This window comes from Opisthocomus hoazin, chromosome 2, assembly GCF_030867145.1.
Source record: "Opisthocomus hoazin isolate bOpiHoa1 chromosome 2, bOpiHoa1.hap1, whole genome shotgun sequence".
NCBI lineage: Eukaryota > Metazoa > Chordata > Aves > Opisthocomiformes > Opisthocomidae > Opisthocomus > Opisthocomus hoazin.
In genome coordinates, this window is record NC_134415.1 from 131,217,728 (window position 1) to 131,239,240 (window position 21,513).

Below are 21,513 nucleotides of genomic sequence, written 5' to 3' on the forward strand. Positions count from 1 at the left end.
GTCTGGGCAGTGTGGTGGGGATGGTAGGGTTTTGTTACCACCTTTAACAGGGATTTAATAACCAGCCCCGCCAGGATGGGAAATGGGAAAGGTTTTTCAGAAAGGAGAGAGGGAAGGAAAGCCGACAGATGCCCTGGATAAATCAGGCCAGGCTCCGGCTGGTGACCTGGACTATTTTCTAACCCACGGGTTTTCAATTTCCCCAATTTTGGCTTTTTGGGGCTTCTTTTTCCCATTTTTTCTGCCTCTCTCCCTCTTCGCCCTGGCTCACAGACCTGGTTTTAACCTGTGGGGGTCGGAATGTGGCAGCCCCACCTCCCCCTCTCCCCAAAGACTCCCTGGGCTATCTACAATAGCTTCCTGATGGCCCTGGCTCCAGGCAGTGTCACCTCCCTGGGCAGGGTGATGGGCCATCCAATGTCCCTGCCCAGCCCCTAAAAGCAGCCTGGGGGTTGCTGGGGTGATGGGGAAGGAGGTGGCGGGGGAAGGGATGCTGCAGGGACCCCTGGGAGAACCCCCTCTGCACCCCCCGGAGAAGTTTGGCCAGTTTTGGGGTCTGCTCTTTGGACGGGAGCTGAACCCATCATAGACAAGGGGAGAAGAAAAACAATGCTGAGGGCAGAGGTGGGAAGTGGGGGGAGGTGGAGGGTTGCTGATGAGGAGGAGTCTGGAGGGAAGGGGAGGAAGGACACAGCAGGAGGTAGGGAGTAAATCATCCCCTGCAGCCAAGGTGGGACTCATGGTGGGGCAGCAGGTTTGATCCACCCCTGCTTGGGGCAGAGGGATTCACCATCTTCCTTGGGCTTGGTGCCCAACCCCACACTAGGTCCTTCCTTCCTGGCCACGGCCACAGCCAGGAAAAAACTGTCCCCCCCAGCCAGGACCCATCCAAACCACCCCGGGGCTGCTCTGCCTTGGGTTAACCCCTGCCTGGAGACAGGATGGGGCTGAGTCTTTTGGCTGTGCCCACCGTGCCAGGCCTGGGAACAGTGTCTCAGGGTGGGTAGCTGAGGCTGGAGGGAAGTCCCAACCTGGTGCCAGCCAGCTCCTCATGATGAGGCCATCCGGGGACACTGGGACATGAGGCCAGGAGGTAGGTATGGGTGCTCAGACCAGGTCTGAGAGGAGACCAGAGCAGAAGCAGCCAAATAAACCAAGAGGACCCCAGCACATGCCATGCTCTAGGAGGAAGGGGTGGGCTACGTTCAAGGGAGATGTCTCAAACAGCCCAGGGGGTCCTCCCACTTCTCCGCACCGACTGCAAAGGGAGCCCAGGCTGACTTGCTCACACGGAGACGGCTCTGCTCTACGGACTCAAGGGGTTGAGGTGAACCTCTGTCTCTCTAAATAATTAATCCTGTCGGAAACCTGGCTCTGATGCAGTGGTCTTGGCAGATGAAGGGTGGACTGCATGGAAAAAAGCAGGAGAGGCACTTGCTTTCTTCTGCTTTAGCTCTTGTTTTTGGTCCAGGTTCACGGCCAAGGAGGAGTCAAGTTCCAGAACTGGGCTAAGACCTATGGCTCCTCTCCAGAGCTGTACTTCCAGCCTACCTCAGTAGAGGAGATCCGGGAGGTAAGGAGGGTGCATCCAGGAGACAACCAGTTAGAAATGAAGAGGAGGATAGGCCAGGAAGGGCTATGATGTTCCATCATGTTGAGTCAGAGAGGTCACAGATGGTGTCAGCATGAGTCGTCCCCTCAGCCCCAGGAGATGGCCCACGCTACTGAACTGCAGGTGTGCTCCAGCAGATGTGTCAGACACCTAAGAGATGCAGAAAACTATCATGCCTAGCCCCAGCTGGACTCTGTTCCTTGGGCATCAGCATCTGGCATCCTTCTGGGGTCCCCTGCCTGCCCCAGCTGCCATGCTGAGGAGGAGGAGTCCTGTGTCACTTTTGTCACTCCAGAGATGCCTCTGTCACCCTAGGGTGTCTCAGGTGGGCATCACCTCTTTTGGCATCATAGAATCACAGAATGGTTTGGGTTGGAAGGAACCTTTAAAGGTCATCTAGTCCAACCCCCAAGGATGATCCCAAGGACTGTCTTATGAGGTGTCTGGGCTCCAGGGGTGGTTCTAACCCTAGATGGTGAGTTATCCAAGTGAAGGAGGTGTCAACGATGGGTGAGATTTCAGCTGGGGATGTCTCATGGTGCCTCTGGCATCACTCTTAGCACATGGCTTTGAGGGAGATGTTGAATGCTCAGCGCTGCCTGTTGTCTCTGCAGATCCTGGACATGGCCAGGCAGAGGGACAAGAGGGTGAAGGTGGTGGGGGGTGGCCACTCTCCTTCGGACATCGCCTGCACAGATGACTTCATGATCCAGATGGGGAAGATGAACAGGGTCCTTAAGGTGAGACCTGCTGCTGGAAGGTGGCGTGGTGGCCTTGAAATGTGGTGGCACTCCTGTTCATGCAGCTACCGAGGGCAGGGAGACCATCAGTGCCATACCCAGGGTGAGAGGCGAAAGGATGGAGAGGCTTTTCTCTCCTCACAGCCAGGACTTTTCCAAAACCAGACCCTGAAATGCTGGTGCAGGACTAGGGAATGGCCATTTTCCCAGCGTAAAAGCATCCCTCGTGTGTTGGAAGTAAATGGAGAGCTAAAAAAATGCAAAGACGTGATGTCTTCCCAGCGTACGTTCAGTGAAGGCTGAACCTTGGCACGTTGTCCTCATCACAGCATGGTCTGCTCGTTGGGGAGGAGGATCACTTTTTGTGGCTCACTTGATGCGAGCTTGCAAGGCACAGCAGCCTGGCAAAGACCCGGCTCGATGTTCGTGGTCCAGGGTTTGTTCCTGCATCAGATGGGAAATGTCCCCATGGGAGTTTGCTCCACTTGATGACACTGGGAAGGAAACAGCCCTGGCTGGTTGCCTCTGGATCATCTCCTGAACAACTCTGGGAAAACGAGAGCTGCTGTGAGGGAGGGGGAGAGCTTCTCCTGCCCTGTGCTTTGCATCCAGAGCTCTGGTGTGTAGATGTGTCCATAGATATGGATGTGTGTTTCCGTACGTGTGTGTAAACGTGCAGCTGAAGATGAAAAATTCCTGACTCTAGCAGCATGTTCTGAGAGCTGGTCATAACTGGTGATTAACAGCAATGCTTAATTAAGGAACGGCTCCCTCCCTGACAGCTCTGTCTGTCAGAAGCGTTATGAACAGCTCCTGATGGCAACAAGCTCTCCTTCCACCAGGAGCTGGCTGGAGCCGGCTGAGCAAGGCAGGAGGGCAGAGTGAAGACGTTTGCTAAAGGCAGAGCTTTGCAGGGGTTGTCTTCTCCCTTGCATTGACCAGCACCTGGGAGAAGTTGTGGGAGAGGTTACAAACTCCTGAGAGCAGAGGGGACTGGGGTCTGGACCAGGGGCAGGAACCAGTGGCACAGTTGGGCTGGACGAGGTCTGGGTGAAGGTCTGAGAGCAGTGGAAGCTCAGGATGGAGCAAGGTCCTCATGGTAGATGGCTCTCCCTTACAGATGTTATCAACTGCATTGGTAAGAACAGAGGTCTTTTCCATGGAATGTTTCTCCTCCGAGCTGTGTGACCTTCCCCTCTCCCCTCCCATCCTGTCATTTGCAGGTGGACAAGGAGAAGCAGCAAGTGACAGTGGAAGGTGGGATTTTCCTCTCAGATCTGAACGTCGAGCTGAGCAAGCACGGGCTGGCCCTGGCCAAGTGAGTGGGACACGTGCGCGGGGACATCCCTGGGTGTCCTCCAAGGTGTCCATCCTAACCCCAGGTCAAGAATGCTGGGATATGGCAAAACAGGGAGGTTTGAAGAACTTTTACTGCAGAATAGGGGTGTTTACTTCAGGATCTGGTCTTCCACCAGGGTCCTGCAAACTGCAAATCACCCCCCTCCACAATGGAATAGCTGATCCTGCCTTGGAGCAGGAGACTGGACAAGGGGAGCCCATAGCCTGATCTAATGGAAGGTGTCCCTGCCCGTGGCAGGGAGGTTGGAACTAGATGATCTTTAAGGTCCCTTCCAACCCAAACCATTCTATGATGATTCTACCTCCACATCAACCCTATTATTCTCACTGCACCCACCAGGATGGTCCTTTCCACATCACGAAGGAAAACTCTGCACTCCTTGGCCCCAAAAAGATGAGACCACCCCTCGTAGGGATGCCTTGCATGGGGTAGAGGCTGACAGTAGGCAGCTCCGGGCAAAGGAGGCTGATGGTAGACAAAATTAGGCAAGAAAAGAGTTTTTGATGCAAAGGACAATTAGACATTGGCATATCTTAGCAGAAGGCACAGGAGAGTCCTTGCTTTGAATTGCTTCGGGATGTCTGGTGTCCCCAGAAGAGGTGGAAATGATTGGCTGGGGTTCCAGGGCCATCCTGGTGCAGAGGATGAGACGCCTCGAGCCGATCACCACTGAACCCTCTGCCTCCAGCACGTATAGCTCTCCCTTGCAGTCGGTGTCTGGCCAAGGGCTTGGAGAGACCCATGTTCAGATAGAGGTTTGCAAAGGAAATGACCATGGAGAGCATTTCTCACACTCAAGCTCTTTCTTTTGCTGACCTCAGGGAAGAAATTGCTCATTAATTACAGCCTAAGCCAATCTCTGTTTTCCTCAGTCAATACAAGAGATTGGTTTGTCAGAGCCTTGGCCAGCGCTGGGGTGAGGGTTCAGAGAAATAAGCCCCACTTGACCAGATGGCCAATGGTGTGCATGGGGTGAGCAGGACTCCTTCCACCAATGGTTGCAATGGCCATAGAAACACATCTGGTTCAGGAGGTGGCTGCTCCCCGGCCATTGGAAGAAGTATTTGGGGGAAAAGGCAGGCACAGCACACTGTTGGCTGTAACCTTCTACCATCCCCACATGCCCACCTTGGATGTGGTTGGAGGGATGGACCTCGATCCGCAGACCTTATGCTCATGGGTGCTGCTTCCAGCCCCGCAGTGATGTTTCTGGGGTGAACCCAGGTTCCTCACCCCTTGCTCTGATGCGTATGGAAGGGATGTCTCCACCATAGTGAGTCCCTCCAGGCTGATGGGGAGAGATGGGGACTTCACAGAATCACAGAATGGTGAGATGGGACCTGTGCTCACTGGTTGCCTCTTCTTCCCCATGGACTATAGCAGCATTCTGATAAATAGGTCCCACGGAGACATGCACACGTGGCCAAAAAACCCACCCGTTGCTGCAGAGTACCCTGAAGGGTGGAAAACCCTGCTCGATGGGGCAGGGGACATGTCCTGGGGGTCTCTGTGCAGGGCCTGCACGCAGTGGAACACCTGGCATGGAGGGCTGTGGCCCACACTGTGTCCCACGCACTCAGATCCTCACCCAGCCCTTTTGTCTGTACCCAGTTTAGGAGCCGTTTCGGAGGTGGCAGCAGCTGGTGTGATTGGGACGGGGACGCACAACACCGGGATCAAGCACGGCATCCTCCCCACCCAGGTGAGAGCTGGGAGCTTGTGGGTGCATGGTCATCAGCATCTTGAGGGCTTCAGGAGAGATGTCCCATCACCCATTCTGGGTCTGGTGTGCCCAGCTCTGGGGTAAGGAAGGAGCACACTGTACCCAGCAAGCAGAAGAGGTCCTGACTCCCCGGGATGGGTCTTGCTATGGAGGATGCCCAAGACCCCCACGCACACCAGGACCTCCTCATCTGCCAGACAGAACATGATCCAGCCCAAAACTCCTCTGTCCCTGTGCTTTGTGGTCTTACAAACTGAAGAATAAGGTCTGTACCAAACGGGAAAGCAGTCCTTGTGCTGGAGTCCCCCAAACCTATAGCTCTGCAGGGCCCAGGTCTATTCTTCCCTAGATGTTTATTAAAGTCCTCCACTCCTAGCTCAAATCCTGTACGGCGATTCCACCAATGGTTATGGAGAAGTCATAGAATCATTAAGGTTGGAAAAGACCTCTAAGATCATCAAGTCCAACCATCACCCCAATACCACCATGCCTGCTAAACCATGTCCTGAAGTCCCATGCCTACACATGTTTTAAACACCTCCAGGGATGGGGACTCCACCACTGCCCTGAGCAGCCTGCAGTGAAGTCATTTGGGGGAGTTTTACTTCTTTGTTGGGTGGCTTCTCCTGGCATCCCCCAGAGAGGGAAGGATCCTCTTACGTCGCTACATGGAAGGTGGCAGGAGAGGGGCTGGTGGAGCCAAGCTCAGCAGAAAGCACCCTGTGATGCTGGTTGTGGTGTGGAGGTCTCTCTGCTTAGCCTCCAGCTGTCAGGTTTGGGGTGGAAGAAGGGTCTTGGCATGGAGACGGGACACACTGAATGCTCACCAATGCTTTGCTTCCTTCTCGGTAGGTCGTAGCTCTCACACTGCTGACAGCCTCGGGAGAGATCCTGGAGTGCTCCGAGTCCATCAACACGGACATCTTCCAGGCAGCCCGCCTGCACCTCGGCTGCTTGGGCGTCGTGCTCACCGTCACCTTCCAGTGCGTGCCACAGTTCCACCTGCACGAGGTGGCCTTCCCCTCCACCCTCACCGAGGTATGACACGGGTGATGCTTTTGAAGCCTCCTTGGGGTTAAGCAAAGATCTCGGTGAGGTGACACGGTTGGAGGAAGACTGGGAAGTGGTCATGCTCCGGCAGAAAATCCCACAGGTGTGTGTGGGTTGCATTCCTTATGCATCTTCATGGTGTGCTTCATGGGGTCCTTTCAACTGCAAACAACTCCAAGATGACAAAGGAGAGGAAGGAAAAGCCATGTTTCTTAGCATGTGGCATTGTAACTTCCCATGGGTGGGAACAGCATCTTCTGGGACCAGAGAGGTGCTGGTAGCAGGGTGGGGAGGAGAGGTACTCGTGAGTGCCACCTCTGTTCCATGTAGAGTGGATGGGTGGTGGTGACCTGCAGCAAGATGTGCATTGCATCGTGCAGTTGATGTTCAGGAGCAAAGCAGGGTTTGGGGTGTAGCCCCTCGTGTCGTTGCAAGCTGAGCCAGCCGGGCGGTGGGAAATGGGGGTGCCAAGTCCCCTTGTGATGCGGGAAGACATTTGCTTCTTTCCCAGGGGTGCTGCGTGGAGCAAAGACGAGGGCTGAGTGTGCTCTGGCAGCTTTGCTGGCCACAAAATCTGGGAGGAGGCTGGGTGGGCAAGCCCAGGGTGCTGCCAGTCTGCTGTGAGGAGACCTTAGAAATGCTTCTAAATATCTGCAGGGTGGGGGTCAGGAGGACAGGGCCAGACTCTTTCCAGTGGTGCCCAGCGACAGGACAAGGGGCAACGGGCACAAACTGAAGCCTGGGAAGCTCCAGCTGAAGCCGAGGAAGAACTTCTTCCCTCTGAGGGTGCCGGAGCCCTGGCCCAGGCTGCCCAGAGGGGCTGTGGAGTCTCCTTCTCTGGAGATATTCCAGCCCCGCCTGGATGTGGTGCTGTTCCCCCTGCTCTGGGTGCCCCCTGCTTGGGCAGGGGGTTGGGCTGCGTGACCCACAGAGGTCCCTTCCAACCCCGAACATTCTGTGATTCTGTGATCCAACTCTCACAAAAGGGCAGGTGGGACCTCTGCACCTTGCACTGGGACCCTTCGCAGCCACCCCTCAGCATCCAGCCTGGGGGAGCTGGGCACGGGGGGAGAGATGAGGGGAAAGACACGGAGAAGAACATCATTTCCTTTATTTGCTATTCCTGGTGGTTTTTGAGAACTGCAAGGCCACGGTCACTGGGAGAAGTTGTGCCCATTCCCAGCTGATTCCAGCTCCACATCTGGCCCAGGACAGCTCAGGCGTGTGAAGGTGTTGTGAAACTTCACCCCTGTCACCATTGCCATACTCACCCCTGAGCTCCAGAACGATGCAGATTTTGGTGTTTATCCAGCCTGAGAATCAAAGAGCTGATTTTCCTGTCCCAGATCAGCCTCTGTGCGACCCCAGGGCAGCTCATGGCTGCAGGAGAAGGCTGGTGGCTCCCAGCCTCCTCAGGATTGTGCCCAAGACTTTCTGCGCTCACCTCAGGCTGCGGAGAGTGATCCTGAGGTGGGACGTGGCTGTGTCCTTCAGAGACATCCTCTGGGTGCTGGCAGGGGAGATGGGAGCACCGTGCCATGGGAGGCTGCTGTGGGAGGGCTGGCCTGCTCTCCCAGGCACCATTTCAGCTTGAAGCCCCCAACAGAAGAAGGACGTGGATGTGTTGGAGCGGGGCCAGAGGAGGCCACAAAGATGATCCTAGGGCTGGAGCACCTCTCCTCCAAGGACAGGCTGAGGGAGCTGGGGCTGTTCAGCCTGGAGAAGAGAAGGCTGCGGGGTGACCTTAGAGCAGCTGCCAGTGCCTGAAGGGGCTACAGGAAGGATGGAGAGGGGCTTTGCACAAGGGGGTGTAGTGATAGGACAAGGGGGAAGGGCTCTAAACTAACAGAGGGCAGATTGAGATGAGATATTAGGAAGAAATTCTTCCCCAGGAGGTTGGTGAGGCCCTGGCCCAGGTTGCCCAGAGAAGCTGTGGCTGCCCCCTCCCTGGCAGGGTTCAAGGCCAGGTTGGATGGAGCTCTGAGCAACCTGGGCTGGTGAAAGATGTCCCTGCTGATGTCAGGGGGGTTGGAACCAGATGATCTTTGAGGTCCCTTCCAACCCAAACCATTCTACGATTCTATGACAAGGAGTGTCTGGCAAATCTGAGAACCTGAGACCCAGTGGAGCAGAGGACTCCTGCTCACCAGAGACCTCTTCCTGACTGCGCTCGAGGTGGCCAGCGGGAGCTGCGTGCCGCCGGTGGGACCGAGCCAGGGGGAAGGAGGGTGAAAATGCTTCTCCTGCTCTTCTTGATTGCAACTCTGATTCAGATTTGGGGCTGGCAAAGTGCTTGCCCTCAGGAAGGACAACGAGAGTCCTCTTTAGGCAAAAGGCTGGACTACGAGACTCCTGCCGACGTACCCACACCCTCGCCTCTCTGCAGCATCATCCTCACTTCTCAGCATCAATTGTTCCCCACCTGACTCAGCCTGGAGGTGGCAAAAATCGGATTCCTCACCCCCCCTCCAACCATAGTCTATCCCCTGCGTACAACCCCGTGGGTTTTAAACCGTTCCCCCGCCTCACGAGCCGTGCCCAAGCAATGGAGTCAGCGATGTTGAAGGAACCTACGGGCTTCTGGCCATGGGAAACGTCACCAGGAGATGGATCAGCCAACGCCTCTGCTCAGTTTAACCCGGCGTTCGCGGGCGCCGGCAGGTCAGCGGAGATCTGGTGAATCCAAGCACGCGTGACTAAGCCTAATGCAGATTTAATGTTCCAGCTGGAGAAAATTACCCTTGTTGGAAACCCTGGGCTGGTCTGACGAGTTGATGCGCTGCCTGGACTAAGCAAGAACAGGGAACAGACATCCCTGAGGCACACAGCTCCAAGCCGGGTCCTGGAGGAGAGGAGCAGTGTCCTGCAGAGCATGGTTGGTCCCACGAGCCCCGTGCTCACTGAGGAAGTGCCGTCTCCCATCACGCTGCCTCCTGCTGCTCGGCTAACGGAGAGCCTGGCCTTTTCCACCAACAGATGGGTCACTTCAAACAGTCCATGAGCATCTTCTGCTTTTGCTAATAACTCGGTCCTTTCTTCTGTGTGAGGTCTGGGTGTTTTTTGGGATGGACTCTCCATCTCCCAATGTGAAGTTGGGTTTACCTGGGCTTTTTTGAGCTGAACGTGGAACAAACCCTGCTGGAGATGTGAAGGAGTGTGATGGGTGACACGTTTCAAGGACCAGACTGACCAAACCCCTTATCAGGATCCAACTCCAGAGCTTCATTTGGGTTGTGTGATGGAAAACTCCCTTCAAACCAACTGTCATGTTACTACTGGACTTGTCCATCTCCATCTTGCCAAAAGGTCCAAATCTCCCAGACTAAGATATATGGCACTTGTGACTGGCCCATCTGGGTCATCCCCAAGGGAGGTGGCTTTCTGAGGAGGTTTTCTGACCTGCTCTCTCATAGATCAGGGTCTTGTGTGACTCTGAATGCATCACAGGCTGTCTCCTCCTCGACAACTTCTGCTGTCCCACCATCGGTCCTCTCCCTGTTGTCCTCTGTTCATGGCCATGTACCTCCTGAAGATCACAGCTTGCAAGTAGCCATGAAAGAGCACTTGACTGGCTATGGAGAGCGTGAGAAGTTTAGGTCCTTGTTCAGTACAGGGCTGAGACATTGGGGACGGTGTCCTGGGATGCTGGTACAGAGACGCTCAGTGCTGGAGAGTGGTTTCCTCCAGCCAAGCTTTCCATCCTAGGCAGGAACCAGGTTGAAACAGGATGATTTCCCTCGAAAGAGGCATGAAATGTCCTTTTTTGGGGCAGTGCGTCCCCTGGGCTTTATGAGCTTGGGTCTCCATGTGGCTTTGTGGCCAATGGTGGGTGTGATCCAACTCCCTCCGCAAGCATTTAGAAGACCCCGTGGGCATTTCTACAGAGCGATTTGAAGGAATTCTTTCTGCTGGGAATACATCAAAGATGACTTTGTCTCTGCCGTTATATAAACTTCTTTTAATTTCTGGATGCATTTCCTTGGAGCCCTCACAGTGCTGGGAAGTAGGGTGGAGCGAGTCGTTCCATCTGACGTGACCTACTGCCTTGAGCTGAGCAATCCTCCAGCTCATCCCGGGTTCCTGGCACCAGCTCATCGCTGGAAGCTGCAGCATCGCACAAGTTAAAGCCTACAGTGAAGGGGCCACCTGCAAGTTGAAAGACCTGGTGGCCTTCTAAATGCTGTGTGGACTCACTGGAAGGTGTTAGATTTACAGATGGGGAAACTGAGGCAAAGTCCATCAGGAGGAATAAATTTACAGTGGTGGAAAGGAACCTTTCCAGGAGCTTGGATCTGCTTCAACCTCCGATCATCTTTGTTCTCCTGTGAGGTCTGACATCCCTGCTGGCGTATCCTCAGCAGCATCCTCATCCATTGTCTTGTTTGGGTCTCACAGGTCCAGTTCCAGCCCTGGCTAACGACAGCACAAGCCTTCGTTAAGTCAGGCTCATGAAAAATAAATACTCCTTGGACAAAAGCAGCAAAATTTGTTGCAGGATTGATCCGAGCTGCAGCACTGAGAAACGCTGTCCTTAATTTTTTAAGGACTGAATTATTCAGTGCCCCGTTGGGGTGGCTCGAACGCCACCACGAATGTGAATTTCATGCACTTTTGCAGTACCATCTTCCTAAGCTCTGCTCCAGAGCAACCCAGTGGTCCCTGTGCCGTGCTGTGGGCGGCTGGGCCGACCGAGGAGGTGGACAGAGAGGTCCATGCACGTTCCCCGAGCCCGTTAATGTGTCTGCCTGCCTGCTGCCATCCCCGTAAGAGCACCTGCACCAGAGCAGTCGAGAGCAGGGGACGCTTCAGGGTTGGATTCTTCCTGGGAGATGGAAAGGGAAGACAGAGGAATAAGAGAAGCCCACCAAGATATTCCTCCAGCCTGCAGTGAGTTTATTACCAGCATTTACCCCATGCATCAGCACAGGCTTGGGGCGGACCTGCTGGGGAGCAGCTCTGCGGAGAGGGACCTGGGAGTGCTGGGGGACGACAGGGTGACCATGAGCCAGCAGCGTGTCCTGGGTGCCAAGAAGGCCAATGGGATCCTGGGATGTATTAGGAGGAGTGTGGGCAGCAGGGCGAGGGAGGTTCTCCTCCCCCTCTGCTCTGCCCTGGGGAGGCCCCATCTGCAGTGCTGTGTCCAGTGCTGGGCTCCCCAGTTCAAGAAAGATGAGGAGCTACTGGAGAGAGTCCAGCGGAGGGCTGCGAGGATGAGGAGGGGACTAGAGCATCTCTCCTACAAGGAGAGGCTGAGGGAGCTGGGCTTGTTCAGCCTGGAGAAGAGAAGGCTGCGAGGGGACCTTCGAAATGCCTCTAAATATCTGCAGGGTGGGGGTCAGGAGGACGGGGCCAGACTCTTTCCAGTGGTGCCCAGCGACAGGACAAGGGGCAACGGGCACAAACTGAAGCCTGGGAAGTTCCAGCTGAACCCGAGGAAGAACTTCTTCCCTCTGAGGGTGCCGGAGCCCTGGCCCAGGCTGCCCAGAGGGGCTGTGGAGTCTCCTTCTCTGGAAATATTCCAGCCCCGCCTGGCCGCGGTGCTGTGCCCCCTGCTCTGGGTGACCCTGCTTGGGCAGGGGGTTGGGCTGGGTGACCCACAGAGGTCCCTGCCAACCCCCAACATTCTGTGATTTCCAGTTGCAGAGGTGATGAATTTGTGTCTAATGACTCAGGAGCATTTTTCACCTGTGAGTCACCTATTTGCTTGTGAGCTGTGACTCCCCTGGTGTCCCGCAGCAAGGAGTTCCCCGCTTTAAATGCATTTAAATACATTTGAATGTGGTAGGAGCCTGCCAGCTCCTTGCAGCTTGGTCCTCACCCACCCTGCCAGACTGCTTGGACCTTCGCTGCATCCTCTAGCCCTTTTCCTCAGCCAAATTGCCATGCTGAGTGTTCTTTTACACCTCCTAATCTGCCGTTTAGCTAGGGAACTTCAGCTCACTGAGCAGGCAGCCCAGGCTGAGCTTACCCTGCTCAGCACCATCTGCCCGGGCTATGCCCCCTGCACAGCTCGGCCCGTCTCTCCCCGTCCCTCGGGGTTGTCAGGAGGGTGAAAGGAGAATGCGCCCCGTAAATATTAACGCCATTATCAATTCTCGGTCGTCGCTGCTCCTCGGCTGTTTCCAGATCTCCGGCTTTCATGTCGAGTGGCCCAGCGAGGCGGAAGAGGATAATGACAAGGGAGCAGGTTGCCTGAAATATTTAAGCCTGAGTTATCTAAGACATTGCAAATAATATATGTCAGAGGAACCAGGCTTGGATTTGTGGTTATGTAAGATCTGCATCTTTTCTTTTCTGGCCTCATGATTAACTTCATCACTGGGATAAGCTCAGCTGCTCAAGCTGCTGATGCTGACTGGGAACAAGGACTGAGAGGGTTCGTCGCACAGCTGAGGTCACCAGAGAGACCTGCAGAGCATCCCTGGGTGGTGGCAGGGCTGGAGTCAGCCTCTCCTAGCCCTAGACCTGCTGGGAGGCTGATGAGGATGAGGATGGGTCAGACTCAGATTTGATACTTCTTCCCCTGATCTTTGCAGCTTTGGGGCTTCCTGAGCTGACGGTGCTTCGTATATAAGTAATAAGGCAGTGATTTCCTCATCCAGGAAGGTCTCTGCTCTGCTGCTGAACTCATGAAAGCTTTTAACCACCTCTAGACTTGCACAGCTTAGCGACGTGGTGGGCGAAGCACTGCTTCTTTTGGTCTGGACACTTCCTAACCCTCACCTGAACCCTAATCCTTTGAGGGGGGTGTCAGGTACCTGGGATGGATCCCTCGAGCCCAACCCCTCCAAGACCACCCAGTGCCTAAACCCCCTCACGATTGCTCGGCCTGACCTTCTCTCTCCTCCCAGAAATCACAGAATCACAGAATCACAGAATAGTAGGGGTTGGAAGGGACCTCTGTGGGTCATCTAGTCCAACCCCCCTGCCGAAGCAGGGTCACCCACAGCAGGGGGCACAGCACCACGGCCAGGCGGGGCTGGAATATCTCCAGAGAAGGAGACTCCACAGCCCCTCTGGGCAGCCTGTTCCAGGGCTCCGTCACCCTCAGAGGGAAGAAGTTCTTCCTCATGTTCAGACGGAACTTCCTGTGCCTCAGTTTGTGCCCATTGCCCCTTGTCCTGTCACTGGGCACCACTGGAAAGAGTCTGGCCCCGTCCTCCTGACCCCCACCCTGCAGATATTTAGAGGCATTTCGAAGGTCCCCTCGCAGCCTTCTCTTCTTCAGGCTGAACAAGCCCAGTTCCCTCAACCTCTCCTCGTAGGGGAGATGCTCCAGTCCCCTCACCATCCTTGTAGCCCTCCGCTGGACTCTCTCCAGTAGCTCTTCATCTTTCTTGAACTGGGATTCAACTGGGAAATGTTGGGTTTGGCCTCAGTGCGTGGAAGTGGCTCTTCCAGCCAGTGCTCAGATATTGTCCCCTGATGCGGTGGGATCCTGGCAGGCACAGGCAGCGCGCAGGCAGAAAGGGAGACTGAGAATCCACCTCGTCTCCCAAAATGCCAGCTCTCCATGCTCCCTGGCTCCCCTTCATCACTCTGACAGGCCTACGGGACGTGTGCTACTGGCTTCTTGGGCTGCGTCCTCCACAGCACCTTGGCTACATCTGCCCCTTGTCCCATCCTTGTCCTTTCCCCGAGGACCGTGTGGAGCAACCAGACCTGCCATTGCAGCAGGCGGGGTGCCTGACCCTCAGCTCAGCGAGCTCTCGAGGGTGTCTGCAAGCAAGAAAGCAAGCGGCTTCTTTTGACCTGGCCTTCATGAAGCAAAGGGATTTGTCCTGGGCTCCTGGGAGGGAAGCAAAGACAAGCAAAATCCCCCGGGTCTCTGCATGCTCCAGGGTCACCTCAGCTGCGTGCGTTGGCCATGTTACAGCAACAAGATTTCCACCGCCCGACCTCGGATTCCGGCACTCCGCCAGCAGACAACATCCCCAAGGACTTCCCGGAGCCGGCTCGCTCGCTGCCTTCAGCTCTTGCCCGCTGCGCTGTAATTATCCTACAAAGTCGTGGGCTGATTTTCTTCAGACCGCTCTGTTCCTCTATCGCAAGGATCAAAAGCGCACATTGAAAAGGTCGCCCCGCTAGCAATTTGCTTCTGCGCTGAAACGCCGCGGCTGGAAGACAAACAGACGTTGGCAGGATCACCTTGGGAAAGCTGCATCCTTCTTTTCCCCTCTTGTTTTAGCTCCTCAAGGCATTTGTTCTTAAACCAAACCGGGAAAAACGTGGGGTCACGGCTTTTGCCCTGCTTCTGCTTGCACAATCGTTCACTGTTTCCAACATGAGAACTTCTCTGGCCAGAAAATAGGCATTTTTGGGAATGCCTTTGGGAGATTTTGTGGCTTTTGGGGAGCTGCAGGTGTGAAGGTGAAGACAACAGCATTAGCGTTAATTCTCACCGCTTACAGAAACACATTATTCGTCTTCACAGAATCACAGAATCCCAGAATGTTCAGGGTTGGAAGGGACCTCTGTGGGTCACCCAGCCCAACCCCCTGCCCAAGCAGGGTCACCCAGAGCAGGGGGCACAGCACCGCGGCCAGGCGGGGCTGGAATATCTCCAGAGAAGGAGACTCCACAGCCTCCCTGGGCAGCCTGGGCCAGGGCTCCGGCACCCTCAGAGGGAAGAAGTTCTTCCTCAGGTTCAGCTGGAGCTTCCCAGGCTTCAGTTTGTGCCCGTTGCCCCTTGTCCTGTCGCTGGGCACCACTGGAAAGAGTCTGGCCCTGTCCTCCTGACCCCCACCCTGCAGATATTTAGAGGCATTTCGAAGGTCCCCTCGCAGCCTTCTCTTCTCCAGGCTGAACAAGCCCAGCTCCCTCAGCCTCTCCTCATAGGAGAGAAGCTCCAGTCCCCTCCTCATCCTCGTAGCCCTCCGCTGGACTCTCTCGAGTAGCTCCTCATCTTTCTTGAACTGGGGAGCCCAGCACTGGACACAGCACTGCAGATGGGGCCTCACCAGGGCAGAGTCCCTGCTTTAATGGGACTATGGCATTGTGGCAGTGCGACCCCACGAAGACCCTCACCTTACAGCAGGGTCACAGCAAGATGCTCGGTGCTAAAGCAGCCCAGCCTGGTGATTAATAGCTCATTAAGACAAATAACCCATCTGGAAAGGAACAGCTTCACAGCTAGGGTTGCCATGACCTTCGTAGGGGTTACATCCATGGGTCATTGCACCTTCTCCGGGGTCAGGCAAACTCCTTGAAGCAAAGCTGCCAGGTTTTGAAGCCTTTCTGCAAAGCTATGGGGTATCTCTGCAGGAGGAGCAAGGGGTGGTTGGAGAGGTTGTTTGCAAGAGGGAGAGATGGTGGCCTGTCCAAAATAACATCACGCAGAGGGCAAGCACAGGGTCTCTCTACCCTTGAGCGCACAGACAGGGAGAGGGGATGAGGGCTGAAGGGTCTTCTCATTTCTGCTGGTGCTGCTGTGTCAGGCAGGGGGGTTTCCTCCAGGTACCCCTGGGGACAAGACCCCAGTGGCTCCAGGAACCAGCTGAGCGTGTCCTGGGGCTGTGGTCACCTACTCGAGCCCCATCACCTGCATGGTCCCGCCTGTCTCCTGCTACCTCAGACTCCCCATGCCTTGCTGTCCTCAGCTGCTGGCAAGCAGCTCATCCGAGGGACCTGCCTTTCCTAAAGCTCTTTTTTGTGTCTTTATGAATAATTTGGCAATTCTGCATTCGAAGCGGGGGATGTCTCTGGGACTGGGCCGTGTAATGCGTCCCGGCTCCATCCCGTTGTATCCCAGCCCAATGTCCCACTGCCCCAGGGCTCCAGAGCTGCAGAGGGCTGTGCTGCCAAGGTAAAAAAGCTGGGGAGCACATCCCTGATGCTGGAGCAGGAGGTGGATTTCGGAAGCCCTCAGCATGCCCGGCTGCACGGCTGATGGCTGGAGGGGGACCCTCCAGCCCTGGCTGCGCTGCCTCGTGTCTGGGAATGCCTGATGGAGCAGTGGTGGGGCTGCAGAGGTGGGAGGACGCGGGGTCTGAGCTCACACGTGTGCCAGATGCATCCCCAGCAGCATCTTCAGGATGGGGAGCTCTGCCATGGCCGAGGCAGAGGAGGCAACGGGCATTCCCTGATCCCTTCCTCAAATGTCAGGTCACAGAATCACAGAATGGTCGGGGTTGGAAGGGACCTCTGTGGGTCATCTAGTCCAACCCTCCTGCCGAAGCAGGGTCACCTACAGTAGGCTGTAGAGGACCTTGTCCAGGCTGGTCTTGAATATCTCCAGAGAAGGAGACTCCACAACCTCCCTGGGCAGCCTGTTCCAGGGCTCCGTCACCCTCAGAGGGAAGAAGTTCTTCCTCATGTTCAGACGGAACTTCCTGTGCCTCAGTTTGTGCCCATTGCCCCTTGAAATGGACCAGGTCCATGGTCTCTGCTACCTCCTTGGTGCAAGCCTGGGCTGTATTGACTGTCCTCCAACCCAGAGCTTGCTGAGACTCTGCAGACAGACTCCTTGGACCTACCCCAGCATTACTGGGAGCCCTCCAAGGTGCCTCCACCCCCTGCTTCTGGGATCCCTGCTCCAGGCTGGGGACAGTCACCAGCCAGCCACTGTTTCTCTGGTTGTTGCAGGTCCTCGATCACCTCGAGGACCACCTGAAGAGATCCCAATACTTCCGATTCCTGTGGTTCCCTCACAGTGAGAACGTCAGCGTCATCTACCAGGATCCCACCAACAAGGCAGGTCCCACTGGGCTCCACGGGGGAAGAGAGAAGGGCCCATACACCAAACTGGGTGTCCTCCCACAGCCAGTGTTTTAGGATGGGCTTGCAGTTCCAGGATCGGCTGAACAGGGAAACAGCATTTTGGGGCTGGGCTAGACTCTGTCCATACTCCATGGCCTGGGGGTCCCGGGACGTGGATGCAGCTGGGGCTGTCCAAGCTCTCAGCATCCTCATGACAAATCCTGGTCTCCTCTTGGGACTGGATTTGGCCCTGTTTCATCACAGGAGAGAGATCTGTGGACCCAGACCCCCCGCTCCCAGCTTGGTCCTGGTCCAGTCATGATCTCACACCTTCATTCTTGCTGGCAAGAAAGCTGCAAACTCTGCTAGTCCCTAACGACCATCATCTTCCTCTGTTTGACTTTGCAGCCCGCCTCTTCCTCTGCCAGCTGGTGGTGGGATTATGCTGTTGGCTATTATTTGCTGGAGTTTCTGCTCTGGATCAGGTAGGAACACGCTCTGGTCAGTGGCGGGGGACAGGTGGGGTTGGGGAGGTCTGCTCAGGTCTGGCCTCATCTGGCTCTACTGCATCTCTACATTGAAACCTGTGCCGGGAGTCCCAGGGAAGATGGCAGGGGAGGACCCCGATGCCCATCCCTGGGGAAGAAGGAGGCGCTTGTTCTCCTCCGAGCAAGCTCCTGTGCAGGAGGAGCGGGTTTGGGCTGGGATTGATGTCTGGGCTTGCACTGCCCTCTCGTGTGCACAGAGATGGAGCAGCGTGCCCAGGCAGTGTGGGTTTGCAGCAGCAAAAGAGCCTTTTGGAGGATGGTGGTGGCTGTGAACCTGTCCTGAGCACCAGGGTGGAGAGAGGAGGTCCAGCCAGGTCGTGGAGCCTGGGCTGGGAAGTAGGACCCTGGTGGCACAGGAGAGCCGGGCTGGACTCCCTGAAGAGGGAGAAGAGGGACTGTGACCACTTAGGACTCTGCCAAGGGGCCCACCCTGCCACTCCACCCTGTCCCCAGTAGCTCTTGGTGTGAGGATGCCCAGTGTGCAGGCTGGGAGGCAGAGATCTTGAAGGGGAGCGAAGGTGATGAGCGAGCACCCCTTTTCTAGCTTGCAGCAAGGGGAGGAGGACAGAGCTGAGGGCAAGGGTGGAGGTCCAAGATCGGGCGGGGTGACCACAGGCGAGCTCCTGGCAAGGCTGCAGGTCCCTGTGGACTCCAGCACCCTGGGTGGAGGTGGGGGGTGGTGCAGCTTTGATTCTTTGCTTACAGCCCCTTGAGAGAACATCCTCCTGTCCTGCATCCTCAGGCTGTGGCTTGCGGCATCACAGCTCACTGCCCACCCTTGGCAAATCCCTAGCTGGCTGCTCCGGGGTCAGATCTCACCTCCTGCTCTCTCCCCTGCAGCACCTTCGTGCCCGGCTTGGTGTGCTGGATCAACCGCTTCTTCTTCTGGCTCCTCTTCAGCTCCCGGGTGGAGAATATTGCCATCAGCTACAAGATCTTCAACTACGAGTGTCGCTTCAAGCAGCACGTTCAAGACTGGGCCATCCCCATGTAAATGCCTCTGCAGACCCTCCCTGTCCATCCCAAACCACAGGCCATGGTCTGCCAGAGCTCTGACCCAGCCCAGGCTGCCTGGAGCAGGAGCAAAGCCATGGAGACAGGGACCTGGCTAGGAGACACCATTCCTAACTGCAAGCTCAGCCTTCTGCATCCCTGTCCTGGGGTACCAAAACCACACCACACCATATTTTGGGGCTTTGTGAGTCTGAAGCGTTGGGAGGGCTGTGCTGGGACATGCCAAGCCATTCCCTGACCTAGCATGGGGCCAGGGATGGAGCTCTGGGGATGGGGGTTCAAACCTGAAGGGAGCTGGCTGTGCCCATGCCAGCATTAACCAGGGCTGGGTGCTTCTCTCGGGCAGTGAGAAGACGAAGGAAGCCTTGCTGGAGCTGAAGGCTGCCTTGGAGAACAACCCTAAGATGGTGGCTCACTACCCCGTGGAGGTGCGCTTTGCTCGGGGGGACGAGATCTGGCTGAGTCCCTGCTTCCAGCGAGACAGCTGCTACATGAACATCATCATGTACAGGTGAGCCATGGCCCCTGTCCCACTCCTCTCCTCCTCCTCCTCCTCCCTGGGTTAGCGTGCTGGTGCACTGGGAGCCTTGCCCAGAGACCTGGCAGCAGCAAATGCACAGCTCAGACAGCGACCGGGGAGCTGGATCAAATGATCTCCTGCACCTTTGCCAACTCACCCCACCCAGAGGTTTGCAGGCACCGAGCCAGAAGGCACGGTGTGACCTTGAAGCACCCTAGAGCCACCCACCCTTGTTTTTTGAGGATGTTGTCGTACGTGAGGATCCACTGGCCAAGTGCTGGTGGCGTGCTGGTTCCCAGAGGGTTTCCATCACCCAGTGCTGGTCAAAGAGTCCACGATGGGCCCCTGGGGTTGTCCTTGTCCCCACGTGGGAGTTTCTCAGGGAGGTTTCCTGGGTGTGCAAATCCCCCCACACAGCCCCTGCTAATGCTCTCCCTGACTGATTTCCCCCAGGCCCTACGGGAAGAACGTCCCCCGCCTCAACTACTGGCTGACCTACGAGGGCATCATGAAGAAGCATGGTGGGAGACCACACTGGGCAAAGGTACTGACGGCCCCGCTCCTCTGGTCCTTCCAGGGTGTTCTACCCCTTCTCTATGGTGGCTCCTTTTGGAAGGTGGGGTTTGCAGTGGAGAAGGGGTCAGAGGAGGGCCCCCACATCAGGCTCCATCCCCGAGGGAGGTGGGTGCCTCAAGGAGATGCAATTCCCCTGTTTGCTCCCCACCCTGGGCACGTAAATACGGGGATGGAGGTCCCACCACTTCTGCAGGGGGTTCCCTCAGCACATGGTGGTGGGAGTCCAGGGCCAGCGACATGTTCCTCACTGATGGACATCCCCCTGGACAATTTCTCTCCTGCAGGCCCACAGCTGCACCCGAAAGGACTTTGAGAAGATGTACCCAGCCTTCCCCAAATTCTGTGCTGTTCGGGAGAAGCTGGACCCCACGGGGATGTTCCTGAACGCCTACCTGGAAAAGGTGTTTTACTGATGGGGGCAACGTGGGGGATGAAGGAAAAATCAGCCATCACCCCCAGTTCTCGGGACACCCCAAAGATCATGGTCCTTCATGGTGCCAAGGTGCTGCACCCCCAGCTTTGCCCTCATCCGTTGTGACAGCAGGCAGCAAGGGCTGGCCCACAGGCAGGGGCGTGCTTTGATCTCGATGCTAACAAGGCTCTGCGGCACCTGGAGATCTCTCCTGGAAACCAGCAGTTGTGGGTGCCATGCCCCTGTGCCTCCAAGACCTGTACAGCCCCAAGTGCCTGCTGTCCAAGCCAACACCTCAATAAAGACCTTTCTTCGAGGAGACCTTGTCTGAGCCTGTGCTTTCAGCCTGGGTGTGTGTCCAATAGAGGTGTCCAGCCTGGGGACCAGGGAAGGGGCTCACTGTCCCTGTACAGCCCCACTGTGGGGGTCAGGGCTGGTGTCACCCAGGTCCTCGAGCTCAGGCCATCTCCCCTCGCAGAAGCACGCAGGCAGAGTTTGGGAGGAGGCGGCTGCCTGCCAGGTCCACCCCAGCCTGGCTTCTGTTGGTGTTTTAGCCTGGAGAAGAGAAGGCTGAGAGGGGACCTTCGAAATGCCTCTAAATATCTGCAGGGTGGGGGTCAGGAGGATGGGGCCAGACTCTTTCCAGTGGTGCCCAGCAACAGGACAAGGGGCAACGGGCACAAACTGAAGCCTGGGAAGCTCCAGCTGAACCCGAGGAAGAACTTCTTCCCTCTGAGGGTGACGGAGCCCTGGCCCAGGCTGCCCAGAGGGGCTGTGGAGTCTCCTTCTCTGGAGATATTCCAGCCCCGCCTGGCCGCGGTGCTGTGCCCCCTGCTCTGGGTGACCCTACTTCGGCAGCGGGTTGGGCTGGGGGATCCCCAGAGGTCCCTTCCAACCCCTGCCATGCTGTGAGTCTTTATAAGGGAAGCCATGCACGGGCAGATGGGCAATGGCCTCTCCCAGGCTGGACCACAGCTGCCCCACACTGCCAAAACCTGCAGGAGATGCTCCTCAGGATCCAGTTTAGGGGAGGCCCATGCTCCTGTCCCTCCTCTCCTAGGGAACCCTGCTAGAACAACCTGAACTGTGCTGGCCCAAGCCACACTTGCATCTCCAAGCGATGGGGACGTGGCTTTCTTGAGAGGAGATGAAGGATTCCCCAGGACGGCCAGGACAGATGGCCAGCAGGTTGATGACGCTTTTAGATAGACACCGTCAAAGCACCATGCAGCCCCCTCGTCCCTCGTGTAGGAAGCGAGT

At 56.3% G+C, this 21,513-nt stretch overlaps 1 protein-coding gene across 1 annotated transcript; it reads left to right on the top strand.

Moving 5' to 3' along the window:
* The first annotated feature begins 1,099 nt into the window (after positions 1–1,099).
* On the top strand, positions 1,100–20,275 carry LOC104333214 (L-gulonolactone oxidase-like). The gene is made up of 12 exons (XM_009938686.2): positions 1,100–1,327; positions 1,472–1,573; positions 2,227–2,352; positions 3,576–3,670; positions 5,324–5,414; positions 6,288–6,473; positions 17,070–17,177; positions 17,592–17,668; positions 18,572–18,721; positions 19,092–19,256; positions 19,719–19,809; positions 20,126–20,275. Exons 1-12 carry the CDS (start codon positions 1,100–1,102, stop codon positions 20,252–20,254), a joined length of 1,548 nt encoding a protein of 515 aa, XP_009936988.2. The 3' UTR covers positions 20,255–20,275.
* The last annotated feature ends 1,238 nt before the right edge of the window (positions 20,276–21,513 follow it).

What these genes read in the sequence shown, in the direction of transcription:
- LOC104333214 (XM_009938686.2), top strand. Translation starts at nt 1,100, where the DNA reads ATGGGTGCTCAGACCAGGTCTGAGAGGAGACCAGAGCAGAAGCAGCCA. An exon ending in CACGGGCTGGCCCTGGCCAA is followed by an intron (nt 3,671 to 5,323) that starts GTGAGTGGGACA and finishes GTCTGTACCCAG; the next exon opens with TTTAGGAGCCGTTTCGGAGG. An exon ending in ACCAGGATCCCACCAACAAG is followed by an intron (nt 17,178 to 17,591) that starts GCAGGTCCCACT and finishes TTGACTTTGCAG; the next exon opens with CCCGCCTCTTCCTCTGCCAG.